The sequence below is a fragment of the Stegostoma tigrinum genome, chromosome 35 (assembly GCF_030684315.1).
Source record: "Stegostoma tigrinum isolate sSteTig4 chromosome 35, sSteTig4.hap1, whole genome shotgun sequence".
NCBI lineage: Eukaryota > Metazoa > Chordata > Chondrichthyes > Orectolobiformes > Stegostomatidae > Stegostoma > Stegostoma tigrinum.
Window position 1 is genome coordinate 11943053 of NC_081388.1, and position 25829 is coordinate 11968881.

The 25829-nt window shown below is 50.4% G+C and overlaps 1 protein-coding gene across 1 annotated transcript; it reads right to left on the reverse strand.

Annotated features, from left to right (window-relative positions):
- Positions 1-1363: 1363 nt before the first annotated feature.
- LOC125447511 (Krueppel-like factor 2) lies at positions 1364-24533 on the reverse strand. The gene is made up of 4 exons (XM_048521950.2): positions 24518-24533; positions 23412-23645; positions 11060-12095; positions 1364-2978 (listed from the first exon to the last, which is right to left on the reverse strand). The coding sequence occupies exons 3-4, from the start codon at positions 12054-12056 to the stop codon at positions 2803-2805; spliced, it is 1173 nt and encodes a 390-aa protein (XP_048377907.1). The 5' UTR covers positions 12057-12095; positions 23412-23645; positions 24518-24533; the 3' UTR covers positions 1364-2802.
- Positions 24534-25829: the final 1296 nt, after the last annotated feature.

The window sequence follows — 25829 nt, forward strand, 5'->3', positions numbered from 1 at the left end:
CTATACAATACTCACCCTGCCCCATGCAAGGCTGAGATACTCAGGGGAAAAAAAACCTATCTCACCTAGAATTCTCTTAGATACAGACCTAGGGGTATTTACAGTGAACTGTGGACTGATCTCTGGCAAATTGCAACAGCAAGAGGTCAGAACCTGCTAAAATATCAACAGTAAAAAAATCTGATTCAATTCTTCCACTCCAAATGGTGGGGCAAGGCACCACAGAAGTGCTGTGTGACAGGAACGGGAACGAAAGGGAAGTGAGTGGATTTGTATCGCGATAAAGGACAGAGAGATAAGGTGGAACAAGGTATACTAGGCCGGAGGAGGTGGAACTGATGGAGAAGGAGGGCCTGGGTTAGGGAGACCTGGGTTGACAGGATTTGGGGAAAAGGCAGATGGGACTGGGGAGTACATGGAAATGAGAGTTTGAGGAGAGACTGTGAAACTTGGGTTGGGGCGATAGTGGGTGGATGCGTTTGGAAGGGTATGGAAGAAGATGTGGGAAGAAGTAGAGTGAATGTGGGAACATTGGATCAGGGAGAAGATGGATAGAGAGGAGATGGGCAAGTGGGGGCTTGGCCCAAGATGGCCAGTTGGAATTGAAAGGCTGGAGGGGCTGTGTGTGGGGGTTGGGTTTGGCATTTGTGGAGGTGGTGGTTCTGGGTTGGGGGGGGTGGCGGCATATATGGGTGAACCTGGGGAGGGAGGATTCACAACATGGAAAGGGGAGTGTTGGTGAGATTGGGGCCTAGGCTCTGTGGTTGGCCTGAAAGGCTTTATTCGCCCTTTACCCTGACATCTGTTCAAAGCTTTCTCTCTGACATCAGGGAGCCAGAGTCAACCAGTATCTGCGTGACCTCATCTGTGTCAATTCCCTGGTTTATCGTTGCATATTCCTGCCCCTGGGGGAGGTTGTCAACAGTTTGAGCAGAGGCATAGATCCATTGGATGGTCAACGCAGAAGATCAAAAGTCACCGATGCGATAGAGGAATGTGAATCTTATAACGGACAGAGTAAGTTTCTGACAATAACCTGCTTCACTGAAACCTTTAGGATCAAATTCTGCTGCCTCTCAACCACATCTCTTCTGACCTGGAACAGCTAGGCAACAGGACCTCTGGAAGGGCGGCCATTTTGTCAGGTTTTGACAAACAGATGGGAGACTGTAGGTCACCCACGGTGGTCCGATTGAGCCAGCACTTGACACATCTAAAACACTTTCTGAGTTAACAAAGTGTGCAGCTGGCTGAACGCAGCAGGCCAAGCAGCGTCTAAGGAGCACAAAAGCTGATGTTTCAGAAATGAAGGTTCCAGGCCCGAAACGTCAGCTTTTGTGCTCCTAAGATGCTGCTTGGCCTGCTGTGTTCATCCAGCTCCACATTTTGTTATCTCACATTCTGGGTGCCCAGGTCTCAAAAAAAAAAATCCCCAGCAGTCAGCCCCAGAGTAGTGTCCCCAGCACAGGCTGGATCCTGTCGTACGTTGGCCATGCCAGGAGCTGGAAAGGGTGGGGTTCGAGGTAGGGGGGGTGGAATATCTGGTTCATTGCAGTGGGGAGGGGACAGCTCAGTGTCTACTGGCAGGAATTGCACTCCCACTACCTTCCCTGCCCAACCTCCAAGCCACACAATTCCCAAGAGGGATCTGAAGAAGTGTCTAGGCCCAAAACGTCAGCCTTCCTGCTCCTCCGATGCTGCTTGGCCTGCTGTGTTCCTCCAGCTCGACACCTTGTTATCTCAGATTCTCCAGCATCGGCAGTTCCTGCTGTCTCCCAAGAGGGCTGGCAGGCAAACAGCGCACAGTTGGGCAATGTGCGATGCAAGGTTTTGAGGGACAGTCCTCGTGGGGAGCCAAATGCACGTGCGTGCACGTGCGGAGCTGGCATTTGCTGATCGATTTCACGGGACGATGGAGGTGGAGTGCGGAGTTCTTCAATTGATCACAGACTTCCCCTCAGAGACCGCCGGGCTCTGCCAGGCACCAACAGGTCCAATTTTTAATGCCAGGTGGGTGACTGCCAACATTGGGTAGAATGATTTCAGTCCACACAGGGGGCACAAGGCAAGGGGAGTGTAACCACCCAGAGGTAGGTCACACAATGTACACTCCCTGGAAATGGGGGGGGTGGAGGGGGCAAAGACCCTCAACTCCATTCCCCCAGGTGTTGGCTGACACAGCCAAACCTATTGGAAACTGGCACCTTGGGCAGGTGTCAGCAGGTCCAATTGTCAGAGGCTGTTTCTACATCACAAGGTGTCTAGAGTGTGTACCCAGCTCCAAGGCATGGCCAGACCTCCAGGCAGGTCAGGCAGTGGCAAATTAACCGGGCAGTGGAACCCGCGGTCAGTGGCCATGGGCAAAACCAGCAGGATGTCCACGTGATGAGAGGATGAGGGTCTGTCACTCAAGGAGGGGAAGGGGAGGGGCATGAGGGGTATCCTTCCCCTAACCACCCAGCCAACAACTCAGGCGCATTCCCAATCCAGCATACACAACACACCGGTGCAGTTTGTTTAAGGTGTGGAAAGTCTTACTTATGTTGAGTTTTTTTCATATAAATCTCCTCCCCAGCGTAGTCCTTGACCACCTACCCCCCACCCAACTTTAGAATGACACAACCTTGCCCCTTGCTCCCTTATGTCCCTCGCTGAATCACCATCCGTGTTTCCCCCCCTCCTCCCAGCAGAAGGAAGGGAGGGAGTCACTGCATCTGGAGCGGGATGTCGGTCTCCGAGGGGCCCGGGAGATGGTCCACATTTGTCGTGCCCTGATTGTTTGGGAGGAGAGGCGACAGAGGGTCACATGTGCCTCTTCATGTGAAGAGCCAGGTGGTCCGACCTGGAGAATGCCCGCTCACACAGGTGGCACTGGAAGGGACGGTGCCCCGTGTGCTTGCGGTAATGACGGGTCAGTTCGTCAGAACGGGCAAACTTCCAGCTGCAACCTTCCCACGTACACTGGTATGGCTTCTCACCTGCAACGGGGAGAGGAAGGCACACAGTCACATTACTGAACTGCACGGCTGGCCCTGACAAAAATAAAACAGACATCCAAGAAACTTCGCCCCATAGCGCCAAAAAAAACGCTAAATTTCAAAGGGAGCAAACATTTATTCTCAATAAAACAGGCGCTGACCAATTCGCAAACGGGATTGGGCAGGAGGAGGTGTCACTCTGGAGCATGTATCGGGGAACTACTGCCCCAGCCCATACTTTGGTTCATTTCGGTAACGTGCAATGTTTCGCTACGCTCTTTCTCACCCTGCAAGGGATGGTCCTGCAAATATATAAATGTAGCTTCTAGCATGAGTAGGCCACACTGCAAGCCTGGCTGATGACCTTAAGCTGATTGTAGATGTCATTTCTAAACACACTCATGATTGTTCAACAACTGTTGTCCAAACTTAAAATCCCATCTGAATGGGAGATACGTTCTATCAGTATTCTGCATATTGTGAGCAGCTAAATGAATGTAGTGTGTGATGTGACCAACCATATGGCCTACATAACAGCACTGTTTAAGTGAGCTATTGCGTGCCTTCAGGTAAGGAGCAGAGTCAGCTGGTGTACCCAGAGGTGAGGTCTCTGGTGGGTTTCCTTCTCCTGGCCCATTTGGGACGGTCAATAAATGATGGTCCAGCCAGCGACGCCCCTATCCCCTGAACAAATTTTTTAAAATGCCAACTAACAGCCGGGAGCAGTTCACCGTGAGAAAGAGCTAGAATACCTATAGTGTAGAAGCAGGCCATTTGGCCTATCAATTCCACACTGACCCTCTGAACAGCACCCCATCCAGACCCACTACCCCCAATCTTCTCCCTACATACCCTTGTATTCCTCCATGGCTAACCCACCCTAACCCGCACATTCCTGGGCACTACGGGACAATTTAGCACGGCCCATCCACCCTAACCTGCACACCTTTGGACTGATTCCTGTTCCAACAACAACACACTTCAGACAAGGGATGTGTAGAGAATTCCAAGACTGCTTAATGGGAAGCAGTGAGACCTGGAATTGCTGGAATGCACTCAGTTCTCCCACCTGGCCCCGATTCCCGGTGTCGTACGGACTACCTGCTTCCCAGAGCGAGCGGCCGGGGAGGGGGAGGGGGCAACATTGGAGACTGGAAGCAGCGTAAAAGAATTGCATTTCCATAGCACCCTGCATGATGCCAGCACATCTCACAGTGCCTTACAACCAATGGATTGTTCCTCGGAATTTGAATACAGGAAACTCCAAGGGTAATTTGTACACAGCAAGCTCCCACAATCAGAAATGTGGTAGTAACCTGATTCTGTGACCCTGGCCTAATGTGGAAATATGACACAGTGTGCCGAGTGGAGTTCCGAACATCCAAGTGACGGCCGGCACCTTAACATTTCGGTGTGTGGAGCTAGACTCCACGACCATTCCTGGTGTGCAACTGGTGAATCACTGCCCCTCGGAGGCAGGAAAGTTGGCAACTGACGCACATCACTAGGGAAGAGAGGAAATCCCACTCCTGGCACTGGGGGACAGTTCTGGTTTTTGAGGCCAAGTCTTACAACACAGAAACAGGCCATTCGGCCCGTCATGTACATGTCGACCTACAAATACCAAGCCACACTGATCCTATTTACCCGCACGCGCCCTGTGGCCTACTATATTCTAAGTGTTCATCCAGATTGTTCTTCCTGTGTTGAAAGTTCACTGAAATTTTTGGACTGAGAGGCTGTGATATAAGAGGAGATATATCAAACACAGGCAGTTTTTTAAAAATTTATTCACAGGATGAGGGCATCACTGGCCAGGCAGCATTTATTGCCCATCCCCAATTGCCCTGAGGGCAGTTCAGAATCAACCACATCGCTGTGGGTCTGGAGTCACACATAGACCAGACCAGGTAAGGATGGCAGTTACCTTCCCTCAAGGGCATTAGTGAACCAGATGGGCTTTTCCCAAAAAAAATCGACAAGGGCTTCGTGATCACCATTAGATTCTTAATTCCAGATTTGAAAAAAAAACATTCAAATTCCACCATCTGCCATGGTGAGGCTCAAACCCAAGTCCCCAGAACAATCTGTGGGTTTCTGGGTTAACAGAGCAGCGATAGTACCACTAGGCCATCGCATTCCAAGCTGGAGTTTAGGTACAGGTCAGTTACAATTTAATCAAATACCAGAACTGACCCAAGCAAATGAACAGACTACACTTTCCACAGCTCAGCACCTCTCTCTTGTCTTACAAACCAGAGTTCCTCCTATATTTTGATCCTTCTATGTACACCCCCCTTCCCATATGGCACGAACGGGTGGGGTTCGCTACACTGTTATGGGTGTGGTCCTTCCAAAGCGATCTTAAACCGAGGACCTAAGCGACCCCATGACACTGTTTCAGAGAGGAACGGGAGAATTTGTTCTGTGATTGTAGCAACCAACTTCGCTGAAATATTAACCTGTGTCATCTCTGATAGATTGTGGGAGCTTGCTGTGAACAAATTGGTTGCTAGGTTTTTGATATTAGAATACAGCGGATACACTTTCCAAGGAGTTCTCAGGTTGTTAGGGGCAGAGTGCACGCAATCCTGGTTTCTCATCTAGCCTCGACTCCAGTTTCCAAAATCACATTTATGATCCATTTCCAGTTTTCAGCCCTGTACATCACCCATCATTGTCTATGCCCGACCTCGTATGCTGCTGAGTTCCTCATCCTGACCTTTGGAAACCTCTAGAATCACTGAATTCCTACAGCATGGAAAGAGGCCATTTAGCTCATCAAGTCTGCACTAACCCTCCTAAGAGCACCCAGCCCTATCCCCCGAAGCCTGCATTTTCCATGGCTAACCCACCTAGCCCACACATCCCAGGAGACTATGGGGAAATGTAGCATGGCCAATCCAACTTAACCTGCGATAACAAGAGCTGGATGAACACAGCAGGCCAAGCAGCATCTTAAGAGCACAAAAGCTGATGTTTCAGGCCTAGACCCTTCATCAGAAAAAGGGGATGGGGAAATGGTTCTGAAATAAATAGGGAGAGAGGGGAAGGGGCTCAAAGATGGATAGAGGAGAAGATAGGTGGAGAGGAGACAGACAAGTTAACCCTAAGTTAAAGAGGTGGGGATGGAGCCTGTAGAGGTGAGTGTAGGTGGGGAGGTAGGGAGGGGATAGGTCAGTCCGGGGAGGACGGAAAGGTCATGGGGGTGGGATGAGGTTAGTAGGTGGGAAATGGAGGTGTGGCTTGAGGTGGGAGGAGGGGATAGGTGAGAGGAAGAACAGGTTAGGGAGGTGGGGATGAGCTGGGCTGGTTTTGGGATGCGGTGGGAGAAGGAGAGATTTTGAAGCTGGTGAAGTCCACATTGATACCATTGGGCTGCAGGGTTCCCAAGCGGAATATGAGTAGCTGTTCCTGCAACCTTCGGGTGGCATCATTGTGGCACTGCAGGAGGCCCAGGATGGACATGTCGTCTAAGGAAATGGGGGGGGGGGGGGGGGAAAGAGTTGAAATGGTTCGCGACTGGAGGTGCAGTTGTTTATTGCGAACTGAGCGGAGGTGTTCTGCAAAGCGGTCCCCAAGCCTCTGCTTGGTTTCCCAATGTAGAGGAGGCCACAACGGATAGAGCAGATGCAGTATACTATATTGGCAGATGTACAGGTAAACATCTGTTTAATATGGAAAGTCTCCTTGGGGCCTGGCATGGGGGTGAGGGAGGTGGCGTGGGGACAAGTGTAGCATTTCCTGCAGTTGCAGGGGAAGGTGCCGGGTGTGGTGGGGGTTAGAGGGGAGTGTGGAGCAGACAAAGGAGTCCCAGAGAAAGTGGTCTCTCTGGAAAGCATACAAGGGTGGGGATGGAAAAATGTCTTTAGTGGTGGGGTCGGGTTGTAGATGGTGGAAATGTCAGAGGATGATGCGTTGTATCCGGAGGTTGGTGGGGTTGTATGAGAGGACGTGGGGGATTCTCTTTGAGTAGTTATTGCAGAGGTGGGGTGTGAAGTATGAGTTACGGGAAATGCAGGAGACACAGTCGAAGGCGTTCTCGACCACTGCCGGGGGGATGTTTCGGTCCTTGAAGAACGCGGACATCTGGGATGTGCAGGAGTGGAATGCCTCATCCTGGGTGCGGATGCGGTGGAGACGAAGGAATTGGGAATAGGAAATGGAATTTTTGCAGGAAGGTGGGTGGGAGGAGATGTATTCTAGGTAGCTGTGGGAGTCGGTACGCTTGGAATGGATATCGGTTTCTAGCTGGTTGCCTGAGATGGAGACTGAGAGATCCAGGAAGGTGAGGGATGTATTGGAGATGGCCCAGGCGAACTTGAGGTTGGGGTGGAAGGTGTTGGTGAAGTGGATGAACTGTTCGAGCTCCTCTCGGGAGCACAAGGAGGCACCGATACAGTCATCAATGTAACGGAGGAAGAGGTGGGGTTTGGGGCCAGTGTAGGTACGGAAGAGGGACTGTTCCACGTACCCTACAAAGAGGCAGGCATAGCTTGGGCCCATGTGGGTAGGAAGTGGGAGGAATCGAAAGAGAAGTTGTTGAGGGTGAGGACGAGTTCGGCCAGGCGGATGAGGGTGTCGGTGGAGGAGGACTGATCGGGCCTGTGGAATAGGAAGAAGCTGAGGGCCTTTAGGAATGCAGGTGTATAGGGACTGGACGGGCCTGCAGGACAGTTTTGGACTGTGGGAGGAAACCGGAGCACCCAGAGGAAACTCCACACAGACAGTGACCCAAGGGTGGAATTGAACGCTGGTCCCTGGCACTGTGAGGCAGCAGTGCTAACCACTGAGCCACCCCTTAGACTGAACAATACCAATCCAATCCTGCCCAACTTACCCCGCTCTACTCTCCACAAGCCATTGAAACTCAGTGACCCCTGTTCTAACACACAGCAGATCCAGCTCCCCACTGTCTCCTGGCCTTACCCGAGTCAAAGAAAGAAACAAAGAAAATTACAGCACAGGAACAGGCCCTTGTTAAGACGCCCTATAGAAGTCGTATCTGTTTCCACTACCTCCCCCGGCAGCGAGTTCCAGACACCCACCATGTTCTGCGTTAAAAAAAAACCTGCCTTGTACAGCATTTTTAAACCCTGACCGTCGCAACTTAAATCTACCCCTGGATAATTCACACCCTAATTCTGACATGTTTTCAACTCCCTCTGAAAAGCACAGCTCTCCCCGTCTCTGTCATCACCTCCAGCACCGTCCACTATTCTTCCCCTGAGTTAAGTTAGACTGTGACCCTCAGCAGTTAGCAACATCCTGGGCAGGGGAGGCGCTCAGACCCAGGGGCAGAGCTACCTTAAAGGATTGATTATGGAGGCCTTCTGCAATAAAGGCAGGTTAGAGATTATTACCTTTCACTGCCCAGCCCTCTCCCCACTCCAGATCCAACTTTACTCCCTCTGTCACTTTAGCAGCCAAGGACCCCCTTCTCTTGAATTTACTCTGAAGATTCCTCGACCACCATTTCATCTTTCAAGATCCTTCACAAAAACCCAACTTTTTCACTTTTGCTCATTTCCCTTAATCATGTTGCCCCATAGGCAAAAACCTGGCAGATAAATTGGGCAGGACAGTGGCTCAGTGGTTAGCACTGCTGCCTCATGGCACCAGGGACCCAGGTTCGATTCTACCCTCGGGCGACTACCTGTGTGTAGTTGCCCATTCTCCCCGTGTCTGCTCCGGTTTCCTCCCACAGTCCAAAGATGTGCAGGGTAGGGTGGATTGGCCATGCTACATTGCCTGTAGAGTTCAGGGATGTGTGGGTTATAGGGAGATGGATCTGGGTGGGATGCTCTGAGGTTCAGTGTGGACTTGGTGGGTCATAGGGCCTGTTTCCACTCTGTAGGGATTCTATGTGAAATAATCTGGAGGTTATTATGCAGGCAATAACACAGGAGCTGAATATTATTCAACGGACAACAACTGCAGAAAGCCGCAGGACAGACGGATTTGGCAGTCCTTGTGCACAAATCACAAACAGCTTACGGGAAATAGGGAAGGCAAATGGAATGTTGGCCTTTATTTCAAAGGGAAGGGAATCAAAGGAGACCATAAAATTATTGAAATATACAAGATTCTTAGGAACCTCACAAGGTGGAGGGGTCATTTCCCCTTGTGGGTGAGTCTAAAACAACAGGGTCTCATCCCAGAATAAAGGATTGCCCAGTTAAGATGGAATTGAGGAGGAATTTCTTCTCTCAGAGGGTAGCAAATCTGCAGAATTCTTTACCACAGAGGGCTGTTGAGTATATTCAAAGCTGAGGTAGACAGACTTTTTAAAATCGGCGAAGGAATTGAGGGTTATGGAAATGTTGAGGATTATCAAACAGCTACAATCTCACTGAATGGTGGAGCAGCCCCGATAGGCTGAATGGCCTAATGCTTCAGATGGTCTTTGTTATAAAGTGGCTGTGTGAAGCCCTTTGGGATGTTTGCGTGCACTAAAGCTCCTACACGAATATAAATAGTTATTGTTACAGCGTAGATGTTTCCAAGGCTAACAGAGAGGGGCCACGTAAACTAAATTAGGCGCTCCGTCCACCCACCCCCACCCCTCAACCCATCCTCCAGAGCTTTCTTTTACTTACTTGTGGGATGTGGGAATCACCGTCTGGAACAACATTTCTTGTACCGTCCCTAGTTGCCCCTTGAGAAGGTGGGGGTGAGCTGCCTTCTTGAACCGCTGCAGTCCATGTGCTGTGGGTTGACCCTTAGGGAGGGAATTCCAGGATTTTGACCCAGCAACACTGAAGGAACGGCACTATGGTTCCAAGTCAGGATGGTGAGTGATTTGCCGGGGGGGGGGGGGGGGGGGGGGGGGGGGTGTATTCCCATCTACCTGCTGCTCTTGTCCTTCTGGATGGAAGGGGTAGTGGGTACAGGTACCACTCAATGTCCTTGCATTAGTGACAGGGGCTACCCTCAGGCCCAACCTCTCCCTGCTTGGGAAATCAGAGGAGGCCAAAGCTGTACCATCCATTCACCCTCCCACTTTCTGCCAACTGCCCTGACTGCCTGGCACTGAGCCAGGTTTTACAGTACTACAGTCAACCCATTGGCCATACTGTGACCATCCTGTGTTGGAGTTGGACTAGAATCCAGAGCTTCTTGCTCAGAGGCAAGGACGCTACCCACAAGAGCTTCGCTCAGTGATATTTTCCATACTAGGTTGGATGTTGGATGTTTTAACACCCCTCTGGAGCAGACGGGACTTGAACCCCCCCCCCACCCCGACCCTTCTGATCCAGGGGCATGAGTACTGTCACTGCACCACGAAAGGGCCCTCCCCTCCACTCAGCGTAAAGTGGTAAGGAACATTGATAGGTCCTGGTTCCACTTTAACAAATAACTGACTCCAATGTGTCAGATTAGTTTGACCAGTGTCACTCTGAATGGCTAAAGGCTGTGGGTTCAGGGCTCTCCCGCTCCACTCCTGCCCACAGCCCCAGAGGCATGGGAACATAATCCACACCTGACTGCCCTCTGCACTGTCAGAGGAACGGTCTTTCAGAGCAAGCACTGAAAGACAGGAAGAAACGAGGGTCAGTTCCAATGGGGGAGCAGATCTTGTTAAGATGCAGTTTGCAGATGTCCTCAATCAGCGCCTTCCACAAACCCATGACCACTTCCATCTAGAAGGATAAAGGCAGCAGATACATGGGAACACTACCCCCTGCCAGTTCCCCTCCAAGCTACTGACCATCCTGACTTGGGAATATATCACCGTACCTTCAGCGTCGCTGGGTCAGAATCCTGGAATTCCCTCCCTAAGGGCTTTGGAGTTGTACACGCACCATAGAAAGGGCAGTGGTTCAAGAAAGCAGCTCACCACCACCTCCTCAAGGACAGCTCGAGATAATCGCGTGAATAAATAGCAACAGAATAGTGTTAGATGAGCTCAAGGTTTCCCCATCAGCGTTCCCTCATGAATAAGACCAATCAAACTGACCAATCGTCCATTTCCATTATGCGTCTAATTTAGTCACTGCATTGCCGACACAACCACAATGCATCGTGGGCAATGCTGATGCGAGAGGATGGTAGCGTTGGAAGCTGGCATTCGGGGTTACCTGTGTGGGTACGGAGGTGGGCCTTCAAGTGGGAGCTCTTGGTGTAGATCTTGCCGCAGTCGGGGTAGTCGCAGGTGTGGGTGGTGACACGCTTCCGAGACCATGTCCTCCTGCTCCGCTTCACCTTGGCCTCCTCTGGCGCAGGTGGTACCAAAGCCAACAAGGAAGAAGAAGAGGAGGAGGAGGAGGAGGGAGATGGTGGTAGGACTGTGCCCTGTGTGGAGTGGGCAGCTTTGAAGTCAGATGTGTAGAAGTGGACCTGCCCCTGATACTGGTGGGGTGGCGGCTGGTGTGAGTAGTAGGATGGGTATCGGGACAGGATGTGGTAGCCAAGGGGCAGCGGTTGTTGCAGCTGGCAATACCGATAATGCTGGGAAATCTGTAACTGGCTGCGGGCCTGTGGTCTCAGATCTCCTGGGCCTTGGTTCAATTGCGCTGGAGGGTAGTATGGGTGGACCAGGGGGCTGGGCATGCGGCTCTTTGGCATTACAATGGGCTTCTCGTTCGCCAGCGGATTGGCCAAGGGAGTGGCAGAGGCCATGCCAGCTTGCTTCTGGAACCCATGCCCTGTGCCTCCCGTCAACGCATGCAGCTGGTCGACCACATTATCCATCACCGACGCTGGCACGCCGTGATCGATGGCTCCCAGGTTGGTGTAGGTTTTGCTGCGGGGGTCAACGCAGTTGGTCTGATTGGCCGGATGTCCGGTTTGGACCTCGGAGGACAAGAGTTCGGCCACCAGGCTGGTGTGGGGTGTGTCGGGGCCATTCCAGTCCATGCCATCCTCAGCCTCCCTCTTCACTTTGCCGACCCCTGGCCCATCGGCCAGGGGGTAGACGGCTGGCAGAGCAGTGCTAGCCCCAGGCTCCACGCCGGTCAGATCTGACAGGAAGAGGTCCAAGTCCAAGTAGGAGCTGAAGTCTTCGTCCTCGCGCTTGATCTGATTGGGGGCGAGGAGCGGGCATGCGGTCTCCTCTGCAGAGCCCTTGCCAGGCATGGGATCCAGCTTCGCTGAGCCACTGTCTACTTCCCACCACTGTGGAAACAAAACCAGGAAAAACGTCATTGTCAGATCTCCCACGTCCATCCAACTCCGTGAGGCAACCGGCTGGAGGACGGCGCTTCCTCAGTGGAGGGCACTGACTTCTGGATGATCCCACCTCCTCCAATCGGGCAGCCCTCACCCTGTCCAACCTTGGCCACTCTGCCCACCCTAGACTGGGCAGAATTCCACCCTGAGCTCCTGACCTATATGAAGGCTACTTTAAGGCCAGTGTACCCCCTCCCCTCACCCCTCGAACCTACACCACAACACTGCCCCCCCACCCCAGACCCCCACACATTGATGGGCGCTGGCAACACTATCACTAAGCGTCAGACAGGCATTCCTTCAGGAAGGGAATGGCGGGCAGCGTCTCCACAGCATTTCTGGGAGACGGTCCCTGGATTGGCCAAGGGGAGCTGACAGGAGTCACCTCGCCTCAAATTCCGACAGACGGGAGACCCTGCTGGGAAGCTGAGCGACTCGATCAAACCCTTCGGCTTGGTCTTGGCTTCTCCGCCCTGACTCCAGCACCTCCTTTTTTCAGGATGCCTGGGGATCAGAGTGTCCTTTCCATTCCCAAGATGTATGTTTCCTGCATGCGCAGGGGCTTCCTTGTCTGGGCTGCTTCACCCGGCCATGGCCTGGCATCCCATCTTGCTGCGTGGCAGTGACAGAGGAGCCCAGTGGGAGAGCTGGCAGGGGCTGTGTGGCATGCAGCCACAAACTAAGCAGGTTCACTGACTCCCAAGGCAATGCTTGAGCCATGTGTATATAGATTACAGTGGGTTTCAGACCCGCCCTCGTTACTTTAGATCATAGAACTCAGAATCCCTACAGTGTGGAAACACGCCCTTCAGCCCAACAAGTCCACCTCAACCCTCAGAGCATCCCACCCAGACCCATCTCCCAATAACCCACCTACCGTACACATTGCTGAACACTGCAGGCAATTTAGCATAGCCAATCCACCCCAACCTGCCCATCTTTGGACCGTGGGAGGAAACCGGAGCACCCGGAGGAAACCCATGCAGACATGGGGAGAATGTGCGAACTCCACACAGACAGTCGCCCAAGGCTGGAATCGAACCTGGTGTGAGCCACCGCGCCACCCCAAAAGGGGCCTCTTTTAAGTTTCGGCCTGCCCTTTCAGGCTGCACGCTCCTGTCCTATGGGCACCCAGGGGAGACAAGTAAATAATCTGTTTCATTGTGAGTCACACAAAATCCACACAAGTCCCTCTACAAACTTTGTTCCCTGTAATAACAGTAACTGGCATCTGAAGCAGAGCCCCAGGGTCATTACTTCACACACAACTTCTGCCATGTGCGTGGGTTCCAAAGGGTGCTCAATGACGCTAATAAAGGCTGACAGCTTGACACACACACTCTCTCAAGTGCGACACCTGCCCCTATACCTCACCGCGAGGTCCGACGAAGACTTTCCACATCAAGCAGATGTTCACCTGCACATCTGTCAATGTGGTGTAGCGTATCCCCTGTTCCCGTTGTGGCCTCCTCTACATCGGGGAAACCAAACGGAGGCTTGGGGACCACTCTGCGGAACACCTACGCTCTGTTCGCAACAAACAACTGCACCTCCCAGTTGTGAACCATTTCAATTCCACGCCCCCCCTCCCAACTCCTTGGACGACATGTCCGTCCTGAGCCTCCTGCAGTGCCACAGCGATACCACCTGAAAAGATGCAGGAACAGCGCTTCATATTCCGCTTGGGAACCCTGCAGCCCGAGGGTATCAACGTGGACTTCACAAGCTTCATAATCTCCCCTCCCTCCGACCACATGCCAAAACCAGCCCAGCTAGTCCCCCGCCTCCCTAACCATTCCTCCCACCTCAAGCCCCATCCCATCTCCTACCCACTAACCTCATCCCGCCCTCCCTAACTCCCCACCTATACTCACCTTTAATAGCTCTAACCCCACCTCTTTGACCTGTCTGTCTCCTCTCACCCTCTCTTCTCCTTTATCCACTTCCCCCTCTCTCCCTATTTATTTCAGAACGCCCTTCCCATCCCCCTATTTCTGAAGAAGGGTCCTGACCCAAAACGTCAAGCTTTCCTGCTTGGCCTGCTGTGTTCATCCAGCTTCACACCGTGTTATCACACGCACTCTTGCGGCCAATCTTAACCTCCGTTATACGGACTTGTAGGCCGGAATCCCACTTCGGAAACCGGACCATGAAATCCAGGCACTGCAGGGGCTGCTGTGTTGCAGGTGCCTTTCGAAGAGACGTTTAGCCCTCGGATAAACCGCACACCTCCCCCCACCCTACTCCTTCTGCCGTCTCAGGTATACTTAAACATATGGCCAACACCTGCCCCCAACACCCGCAGCCCCCCACCACGACACACACACCACCCCCAGAAAGGAGACCATGATAGCTCTCCTGGGTGTCCCTGGTGTGCATCCCTCATTCAGCATACAAGAGGGGTTGTCTGGCCCTAATCACATTGCTGACATGGGATCTTGCTATGCCCCAATGGGTAGCCATGCTTCCTGCAATGAATATGGGGCCTTCCAGCTCTGGAAGCTCCCAACAGGCTCTGGATGGACAGTTGATGCTTAATCCTGGCTGACTTTCTGACTCTTTGGCTCAGGGGGTGGGGGGCAGTGAGCAAATGGTGAGGCCAACGGTAGCCACACCCTCTGCTTCGCCCAACTGCCCAGAGGGTCGGGAAAGGCTCTATACAAATGCAGGTCTGTTTCACTTCTTCCCACCACCAACCACCCCCCGACCATCGCCCCCCCCCCCCCCCCACCAACTCCCAGCGCGGGCGACCCTCCAGCTCCCGCTCTCAGCTTCCCGAGTGGGGGGGGGGGGGGGGGGGGGGGGGTTGGCATCCGCCCTTGTGTCCCTTTCAACAAAGAGGTGGGATCTCGCTGCGCACCGCCACTACCTCTCAAAAGTCATCGGTCGCGTTCAGTGGTCCCTGTATCCCCAAGAACGCAAAAAGTGAAGGCCCACCACCCCAGACACCACCCCTCCACCACTCCCAACAAATTAAAATCCTTTCCTAGACCCTCCCTCCCCAATGCTGGTCTGCTTCCAGGTCTGATTGGGAAGTCGCTCCCCCCCAGTACAACTACACAGGGTCTACCATTACTCTCTGCGTCATCTCACTGCTCGAGAATGGAAGATGTCCTCGCTTAATTAAGCCAATAAACTGGAGAAGTGGGTTTTCGCTCTGAAATGTGTCATTGTGGAAGTTTGTTGGCTCAGGCTCTGGGCTGAGCGAGAAGCCAAAGGTGTGTTGCACCGTCAGCAGGTTAGAAACGCTGTTCAGACTTGTCCCGGGATTCTGCATGCCTTTTTCAACCCCAGTTCCACCAGGGAGGTTCTGCTTTCGGCCAGAGGCGAGGATTAGCCTGTGCCTAATGGAACAGCGTCAGTTAGATGGGCTTCAGGTTGGTTTCACAGGTCGGCGCAGCACAGAGGGCCGAAGGGCCTGCACTGCACTGGAGTGTTCTAGGTTGGCAGGAGGGGATCTGCCACCCTCCAACATGTGCAAAATATTCCGGGCAGAAGAACTGGGTGAGCCGATCCGAGGCTGGCAGGACCCGTAGCCCATTCGCCACACACCCCCCACCCCCCCAAACCACCCGGTGGTGAGGAAAATAGCGGCTTGTTTGGGGCATCAGACATTGGCCCTGGGTCACCAGGTTAGCCTACAATCCAGGCACATAACGCTGCCAATGTGGCAGCTCGGTGGCACTCACACTGACAGGAGCACTGCCTTTTCAGTGGGTTATAAAAGTGATCCCCCAATCGCCCTCTTGCCTGGGTCTAGGGGATCCACCCCGGTGTTACATCCGGCAGCTCTCCCCAAGATATGGGCCATTCCTAATCCAACACTCCTCAGTAGGCACTCAGTCAATCTTGTCGTCCTGATGCCACTCCTTATGGGATCTTGCTGTGTGTAACTTGACTGCCACAGTTTCTACAACAGTGACACCACTTCAGCTGCACGTGCCCACACGCCTGTGTTTAAAAGCTCATCACATCCCAATACCCGGTCTGGAAAAGGGAGGAAGCAAGGGGTGAGCGAGAAAAACAGAGAGAGAGAGCGCGCGAGGAGAGAGAGAGAGAGAGAGCGAGCGAGCGAGAGGAGAGAGAGAGAGAGCGCGCGCGCGTGAGGGGAGAGGGAGAGAGAGAAAGAGAGAGAGAGCGCGAGGAGAGAGAGAGAGAGAGAGAAAGAGAGAGCGCGAGGAGAGAGACAGAGAGAGAGAGCGCGCGCGTGAGGGGAGAGAGAGAGAAAGAGAGCGCGCGCGCGAGGAGAGAGAGCGCGCGCGCGCGAGGAGAGAGAGAGCGCGCGCGCGCGAGGAGAGAGAGAGCGCGCGCGCGCGAGGAGAGAGAGAGAGCGCGCGCGCGAGGAGAGAGAGAGCGCGCGCGCGCGAGGAGAGAGAGAGAGCGCGCGCGCGAGGAGAGAGAGAGAGAGAGAGAGAGCGCGCGAGGAGAGAGAAAGGAGAGACAGAGAAAGGAGAGACAGAGAGAGAGAGCGCGAGGAGAGACAGAGAGAAAGGAGAGACAGAGAGAGACAGAGAAAGGAGAGACAGAGAAAGCAGAGAGAGAGAGAGAGGAGAGACAGAGAAAGCAGAGAGAGAGGAGAGACAGAGAAAGGAGAGACAGAGAAAGGAGAGACAGAGAGAGAGAGCGCGAGGAGAGACAGAGAGAAAGGAGAGACAGAGAGAGACAGAGAAAGGAGAGACAGAGAAAGCAGAGAGAGAGAGAGAGGAGAGACAGAGAAAGCAGAGAGAGAGGAGAGACAGAGAAAGGAGAGACAGAGAGAGAGAGCGCGAGGAGAGACAGAGAGAAAGGAGAGACAGAGAGAGACAGAGAAAGGAGAGACAGAGAAAGCAGAGAGAGAGAGAGAGGAGAGACAGAGAAAGCAGAGAGAGAGGAGAGACAGAGAAAGCAGAGAGAGAGAGGGAGAGACAGAGAAAGCAGAGACAGAGAAAGGAGAGAGAGAGAAAGGAGAGAGAGAGAAAGGAGAGAGAGAGAAAGGAGAGAGAGAGAGACAGAGATGAGTTTGTGAACCTATCTTGCCTGAAAGTGGAAGGTGTAATGTGTCACCCTGGCTTATTCTGCAGGTTCTTCACATTGACCAGAATTAGCCACTGCTGCCCCCACAGGGCATCATTACTGGAATTAAACCACCCTGCACTGACCCTGGGGCCTGTGAGGTATACAAACCCCCTTCCTCCAAATAAAAATATTCACAGTGACAAAATATAGGGCACAAAACTGGAAAATCCAGACTGAAAGGGGATGACAGAAGGGAAAAGATGGGACTTGCATTTATGTAGCAACTTCATGACCATGGGACATGTCGAAGCATTTTGCAGCGAATGGGAAGCTTTGGAAGCACGGTCACAGTTGTAAATGTCGAGAATGCACTTGTACGCAGCAAGCTCCCACTGCCACAAGCTGATAATGACCAGGAAGGTAGATTTTGGAATCTCCAATCAGGGATAAATGTTGCCCAGGACCCTGGCCACATTTCCCTTGCTCTTTGAAGTTGGGTCACAGCATTTTTTTAAACCTTCACAGGGTGGAATATCTGGTCAGAGAGGCGACATCTTTGACACAGTACACTTTCATAGCAAGCTTTCCGAGTCAGAGGTGAGATGTCATTTCTGATAAAGGGTCATCGCACCCAAAACATTAACTTTGTTTCTCTCTCTCCCCCCACAGAGGCTGCTGTTGCTCATTCCCAGCATCCACAGTTTTTGTGTGAGATGTTGCTGTCGATGATGTTTCGTTTATGTCTTGGACGATGGTAACACGACACCAGGTTATAGCCCAACAGGTTTACTTGAAATCACAAGTTTTTGAAGCACTGCCCCTTCTTCAGATGAAAAGCTTGTGGTTTCAAATAAACCTGTTGGGCTATAATAAAAACTGAAAGAGCTGCAGATGCTGTAAATCAGGAGCTAAAACAGAAGTTACTGGTAAAGCTCAGCAGGTCTGGCAGCATCTGTGAAGGAAAAAAGCAGAGGTAACGGTTCAGGTCTGGTAACCCTTACAGCACAGATTTTGTTTTTGAGATAATGGGAACTGCAGATGCTGGAGATTCCAAGATAATAAAATGTGAGGCTGGACGAACACAGCAGGCCCAGCAGCATCTCAGGAGCACAAAAGCTTTTGTTTTTCTTCCTTTTGGGCTATAACCTGGTGTGGTGTGCCTCCTGACCGTGTCCACTCCTGTCCCACACCAGCACCTCCGCAATATTAGATAATGTTGTTTAATCAACCTCCCAGTTAATTGTGTACATCTCACCTAGTTATTTGAACCTTTGCACAGTACCTCAGGGCCTGAACTGTATTCACAACCTCCAAATCGGCATTTTAATTTGAAGTCATAGAGTCTTACAGTATAGAAACAGACCCATGTCTGTGCTGACCAGATATCCTAAATTAATCTAGTCCCATTTGCCAGCATTTGCCCCCACATCCCTCTAAACCCTTCCTATGCACGTCCCCATCCAGATGCCTTTTAAATGTTGTAATTGTACCAGCCTCCACCACTTCCTCTGGCAGCTCATTCCATACATACTCCACCCTCTGTGTGAAAAAGTTGCCCGTCAGGTCCCTTTTAAATCTTTCCCCTCTCACCTTAAACCTATGCCCCTCTAGTCTTGGGCTCCCTCTACCCTAGCCAAAAGACCTTGGCTATTCACCCTATCCATTCCCCTCATGACATTACAAATCTCTATAAAGGACCCCTCAGCCTCCGACGCTCCAGGGAAAACAGCCCCAGTGAATTGAGAAACAAAGACAGAAGTTGCTGGAAAAACTCAGCGGGTCTGGTATCATCTGTGGAGAGAAATCAGAGTTAAGCTGAGGATGGGTCACTCAACCTGAAACATTAGCTCCGATTTCTCTCTGCAGATGCTGCTCAGCTTTTCCAGCAATTTTTGTTTTTGTTTCTGATTTACAGCATTCATAGTTTCTTTCAGTTTCTACGCAGCCTATTCAGCCTCTCCCGATAGCTTAAAGCACTCCAAACCCGGCAACATCCTTGTAAATCTGAGTCAACAAGGTGCAGAGCTGGATGAACACAGCAGGCCAAGGAGGGTCTAGGCCCCAAACATCAGCTTTCCTGCTCCTCTGACGCTGCTTGTCCTGCTGTGTTCATCCAGCTCTACACCTTGTTATCTCAGATTCTCCAGCATCTGCAGTTCCTACTATCCTTGTAAATCTTTTCTGTACCCTTTCAAAGAAGTCAGTTCATTTACATTCTGAGCATGGGATGGCACCCTTTAATATGGCCTATTCTGATTTAAATTTGATTTTACTGATTTTAAAGAGCTTCCAATTGATTGTTCTTTTGTAGAAACTGGCAGCATCCTCAATATAGTAACTACACTGCAATCTCAGTTAGTACCTCATTGGGCGTTAAGTTTCCGGTGAATGGCGAAATGTCAGCGATGACTCAAACTAGCTCTGTCTCCTTCTACTCGACAGGTTATACAGCATTGTTCTTCATATATTGAGCAATCCCAGCTCATTATGCAGGCTGTTTGCTGACATTCATTAGAAACAGGATGTAGAAGAGGAAATATTCGAAACAGGAGCTGCAATTTGACTCCAGCACTGCTGTGGATCCCATACACAATAGAATACTAGAGTGGAGTTGGGAACGTCATGTTGAGGATATACAGGACACTGATGAGGCCTCTTCTGGAAAACTACGTCCAATTCTGGTCGCCCTGTTTATAGGAAGGGTGTTATTAAGAGCTCAGAAGAGATTTACCAGGATGTTGCCAGGTGTAGAAGGTTGGAGTTATAAAGAAAGGCTGGGTTTTTTTTCACTGGAGCGTAGGAGGTTGAGAGGTGACATTATAGAGGTTTAGAGCATAATGAGGGCTGTAGGTATAGAGTTTATGGTAATTGGCTTTTCCCTAGGATGGGGGATTTCAAAACTAAGGGACACATTTTTAAGGTGAGAGGAGACAGATTTAAAAATGACATGAGGGGCAAACGTTTTACACAGAGAGTGGTTCGTGTTTGGAATGAGCTTCCTGAGAAAGTGGTGGATGTGGGTACAATTATAATGTTTAAAAGACATTTGGATAAGTACATGAATAGGAAAGGTTTAGAGGGATATGGGCCAGGAGCAGGCAGGTGAGACAGGTTTAGTTTCGGATTATGGTCGGCACAGACTGGTTGGGCCGAAGAGTCACTTTCTGTGCTGTGTGATTCTACGTAGAGAAGCTCATTTTGATTCCAAGAGCCTCTGATCAATGCAGCTGTGGCACAAATGACAACAAAATCTCAAAGACTGTGGATACGAAACTAAAACCAACATCAGCTGAGAGTGTGTGAACCAGGTAACACTCCAGACCAGGAGAGAGGGGATCCCACTCCCAACTGGTAAACCCATGCGACCCTCAATGCCGACATCTGAGGACGGCACTGTGTTAGTGCTGCATTGTGGGAAGGGCATTTCAGATAGGATATTACATCGCCCGTCCTCAAAATGAATGTAAAAGATTACACTGCACGTTTCTGAGGAAGGACCATAGGTTCCACCCACTCACTCCCCGCAAGTGCCCTGTCTAATATAAATCCTGTAACCAACATCACTAGAGTAGATACTGCACACATTATCACAATGTTGTTTGCGGGAGCTTGCTGGGTGTGAACTAGCTGCAGCGTTTCCTAACTTACAATCACCTCGAAAACAGCGCCGGCTCGTTTTTTTTGGGCCAACATCACGGAAGGCACCACACAAATGCAAGTCACTGAACCACTCGTCTGCAGCCCTACCTAACACGGGCTCACCACCACCTTCCCCAGGGAAATCTAGGGATAGGGGGAATAGGGCGGCGCTGGAAAAATAACGAGAAACGCGACTCAGTTATTTGACGGCAGCTCAGCCTGGTGTGTAAGGGTTGAGAACGTTCACGCACTGGCAGGCTGACTGAGCCGAAGTCACTTCACAAATTATTTCAGAATCCTCTCCCCATCCCCCTTTTCTGATGAAGCGTCTAGGCCTGAAATGTCAGCTTTTGTATTCCTAAGATGCTGCTTGGCCTGCTGTGTTCATCCAGCTCCACACTTTGTTATCTCGGATTCTCCAGCATCTGCAGTTCCCATTATCTCTGGCCACCCTTGGCTGTTGAGTTGATTGGAAAAGGGGGGTCGGGGTGGTGTTTGGGGTCCAGGGGTAACCAAAGGTCTTATATACACAAGATGCCTGACAGGACCAATGCTGCCCAATCACAAGGTCAGTATCACATTGTCCTCGCCTTTTCCAGCCTGGGTTCAGCTCAGGAATGAAGGAGGGAGAAAGGGGACTAATAACACGGACACCCCCGGTGCTAATTGGTTAGGGGCAGCTCTTACTCAGGGCCTAGAGGTTATAAATTGTGTTGCGAGCTCACTGTCACCCAGCCCCACCACCACACCCCCCACCCTTGGGCTCCACAGTTTGCCCCCTTTACACGGCATAAATGGAGGCCAGCGCCGTGTTTCAGAAACAGGGAGGAAAGGGGTTTGCTGTACTTGAGCCAACTCAAATCCCCATAGGAGGGCGGCCCCAACTGGGTTGTCAGAAGGAGAAAAAAGTTTGCTCCCAGCAAGTTTTTGTTTTGGGGAGTCTCTACCCGAGTATTCATTCATTGAACATATTCCAGATTGTAAAACAGAATGAAGGGAACAATACACAACAGCCGAGGTGAGGAATAAAACCCTGACATTATTGATGGCGAAAGAACTGGTTGGTTCAATCCTGTTCCCGTTTCTAGATGTTTCATGCAAATCGGAGTGAATTACCATAGCAGTCCATAACAGAGGAACCTAATCTAACAGCGCATTCAGCTGTCTGACAGTGAAAGATCACCTTTTGGACAGCTATGGCAATGGGGAGTGGTTTCCTCGACCTGAGACAGTTCTTGGTTCAGCCCACATTCGGGCCTCTGTACGCCTCCATTTATATTCACTGGGGAGTCTGGGACTCTTATAACCCATTCTGCACCCAGGCTGACCGTGAGGCGCATACAAACCTTACTGAGACATCTACAAACCAATACAAACGCGCACACACCCATATTTGGAAAATGATTGGCTCATAGATGGCTATAAACACACAACGACACAGCCTCACCTCTACATGAAATATATACAAATACTAAGAGGGGAGATTATAACTAGATATAGCACTCCACTTATTATAAACAGACTGAGCTACATAACATTCCTGCATACAATATATGAAATGGACAACAGGGATGCAATAGCCCCACAAACAATATTTAGCATGTGCAATGCATTATAGATAGAACACTTCCATGCATAATATAGGAACTGTGCAATATATTATGGATATAACGCTCCCATGCAAAACGTATAAACTATGCTACGCAGAGACACAAAACCCAATATACTGTATTGAAAATTTGATACATTATAGCCATAGAACTCCACATATAACATACAGCTCAGACTGAGAGAGAAGGATTTAGAAAAGACATGAGGGGCAATTTTTATTTTTACACAGAGGGTGGCTCATGTTTGGAATGAGCTTCCTGAGGAAGTGGTGGATGTGGGTACAGTTACAAAATTTAAAAGGCACCACTGATCTGCTCCCGTAGCACAGTATTTCTACAACTGACCCAGCTCAGTTTCGGGGCAACTGTAAGTTCCAGCATGATGACAGCGTGAGATCCAGCAACGGTCATGGTGCGATGGTTAGATTCTGTAAAGTTGGGATGGCCATTGCCTGGCTTTTGTGTGGCACAAATGTTCCCTGGCACTTACCAGCCTAAGCCTGGATGTTGTCCCAGTCTGGTGTTTCCATTTGTTCAGAACTCTACAACTGTCTTTTTCAAGTTGCAATTCTACCGGGGGTGTTGGATGTTATTGCTGGTGATGCAGTCTCTCCTTTTTGTTTTAAACTGGGAATGGTTGGAGGGAAGGAGTGAATTGAACAGGGAGAATAAAGCGCTAAGGATTGTGTCATTAGCAGACCATCTTGTCATATTTAATGGGAAGGAGTGGGTTCTGAGTGACACTGAAGCCATGTACCCCTTCACTTGTATTTCACAGCTGAGACAAAAACCTACGATTTAATTTTCTTTGTACACAGACAGCAGAAAGAGGCTGGGGATTTGATTTAAACGTTTAATTTCCATTAATTCTGACTGAATGGTGTTTGTTTTATTTTAAGGGCAAGGAATTATGATCTACGCTGATTGACTCTGGGGCAGTGGGTAACATCATTTTGTCTCTTTTTAAAAAATTACTTGCGCAACTCGATGACCGTTCGGTTGAACATACCACTCGTACCTTGTGCAATTCCTCTCCACGCCTCTCAACCCTCTTCCTGCTCTCCAAGATGTCCACCACAGTCCCCCCATCACCCCCTTGATTCTGGCCCACTCCCACAGCCCAACATGTAACCACCCTGCCATTTGCAATTGCATTTTCACGAGCATTGGGCCCGAATCCCTGGAAAGCCTTTCCGCGACCTCTCCTGAGGCTTATCGGCAGGGTGCCATTTCTGACAGAGACATTCCAGTCCTACATAGAACACAGAACATAGAACATTACAGCACAGTACAGGCCCTTCGGCCCTCGATGTTGTGCTGACCTGCCATACCAATCTGAAGCCCATCTAACGTACACTATTCCATGTACGTCCATATGCTTGTCCAATGACGACTTAAATGTACTTAAAGTTGGCGAATCCACCGTTGCAGGCAAAACGTTCCATCCCTTACTACTCTGAGTAAAGAAACCACCTCTGACATCTGACCTATATCTTTCACCCCTCAATTTAAAACTATGCCCCCTCGTGCTCGCCGTCACCATCCAAGGAAAAAGGTGCTCCCTATCCACCCTATCTAGCCCTCTGATTATTTTATATGTCTCAGTTAAGTCACCTCTCAACCTTCTTCTCTCTAACGAAAACAGCCTCAAGTTCCTCAACCTTTCCTCGTAAGACCTTCCCTTCATCCCAGGCAACATCCTAGTAAATCTCCTCTGCACCCTTTCCAAAGCTTCCACGTCCTTCTTATAATGTGGTGACCAGAACTGTATGCAATACTCCAAGTGCAGCCGCACCAGAGTTTTGTACAGCTTCAGCATAACCTCTTGGTTCCAGAACTCGATCCCTCTATTAATAAAAGCTGAAACACTGTATGCCTGTCAACCTGGGTGGCAACTTTCAAGGATCTATGTACATGGACACTGAGATCTCTCTGCTCATCTACACTACCAAGAATCTTACCGTTAGCCCAGTATTTTGCATTCCAGTTACTCCTACCAAAGTGCATCACCTCACACTTGTCCGCATTAAACTCCATTTGCCACCTCTCAGCCCAGCTCTGCAGCTTATCTATGTCTCTCTGTAACCTACAACATCCTTCGTCACTATCCACAACTCCACCGACCTTAGTGTCGTCTGCAAATTTACTAACCCATCCTTCTACGCCCTCATCCAGGTCGTTTATAAAAATGACAAACAGCAGTGGACCCAACACCGACCCTTGCGGTACACCACTAGTAACTGGTCTCCAGGATGAACATTTCCTATCAACTACCACCCTCTGTCTTTCAGCAAGCCAATTTCCGATCCAAACTGCTATATCTCCCACAATTCCATTCCGCTGCATTTTGTACAATAGCCTATTGTGGGGAACCTTATCAAACACCTTGCTGAAATCCATATACACCACATCAACCGGTTTACTCTCATCTACCTGTTTGGTCACCTTCTCAAAGAACTCAACAAGTTTTGTGAGGCACGACCTTCCCTTCACAAAACCGTGCTGACTATCCCTAATCAAATTATTCTTTTCTAGAGGATTATAAATCCTATCTTTTGTAACCTTTTCCAACACTTTACCAACCTGCTGCTTCTTCCCTCATTTCCCTGCACATTTGCAAACTGAAAGCTCAAAGTCCTGGAGGGGCCCCGAAGGAGATAAAGGTATTCCCACAATGGAAGAAGATTTTCATTATCGATGCTATAGCTCTGAGAGGGTTACAGAAGTCTCCAATTCGACTAGGAAGCTCTGAATCACAGCGTAACACTCTCCTGCCCCCGACCACACTGCCAATCACATTATCTATTGGGAGCCCAAAAGGTGCCATGCAATGACATGCCACACTGAAGCTTCACTTGCAAATATCAGTTTGCATTGGTCTCACTTCATTCAGGACGGTGGTCACAAATACTTGTTACAGAATAGTTTATAGTCAGAGATCCAATGGTTCACTGTTGGCACACACCGGGGAGTTAAACACATTTCCTTCAAGGCAAGCCATTCCAGATACAAGCACACATGAAGCTGGTGAAACTCAGCCAACAGAGAGAGGAACAGAGGTGACATTTCCAGCTTTCTTCAGAACTCTTTCTCTCAAATTTTGTTAGATAACTCTTCGCATCCTACACTGTGCTTTTATGAATGCAAATTATCATTGTTTATACCGGGGGTGTCGGGGGATCCGATTCAGTAAGATATCTGCGCATAATTCCACTCACGTTGCCTGCCCACCCAAACTCAGACCCACACGTTGCGGATTTCTGCACCTAAACTGCCCAGCAGCTTTACAGCAATGGTCCAGGTAAGATGACACTGTCAGAACCTAAAATGGCAGAGATGGTGTGAGCAGCTCACGTTGGCTGACAGCTTGGATTGGAGGCAACGTGTGAAAATCCCATCTCACTGCCTCCAATGCGAAAGGCACCAGGAGTGGTTA

Coding starts and splice junctions, on each gene's coding strand:
- LOC125447511 (XM_048521950.2), bottom strand. CDS start 12,056: ATGCCTGGCAAGGGCTCTGCAGAGGAGACCGCATGCCCGCTCCTCGCC. Junction 2,979..11,059: donor CCACCTCCGTACCCACACAG/GTAACCCCGAAT, acceptor TCCCCGTTGCAG/GTGAGAAGCCATACCAGTGT.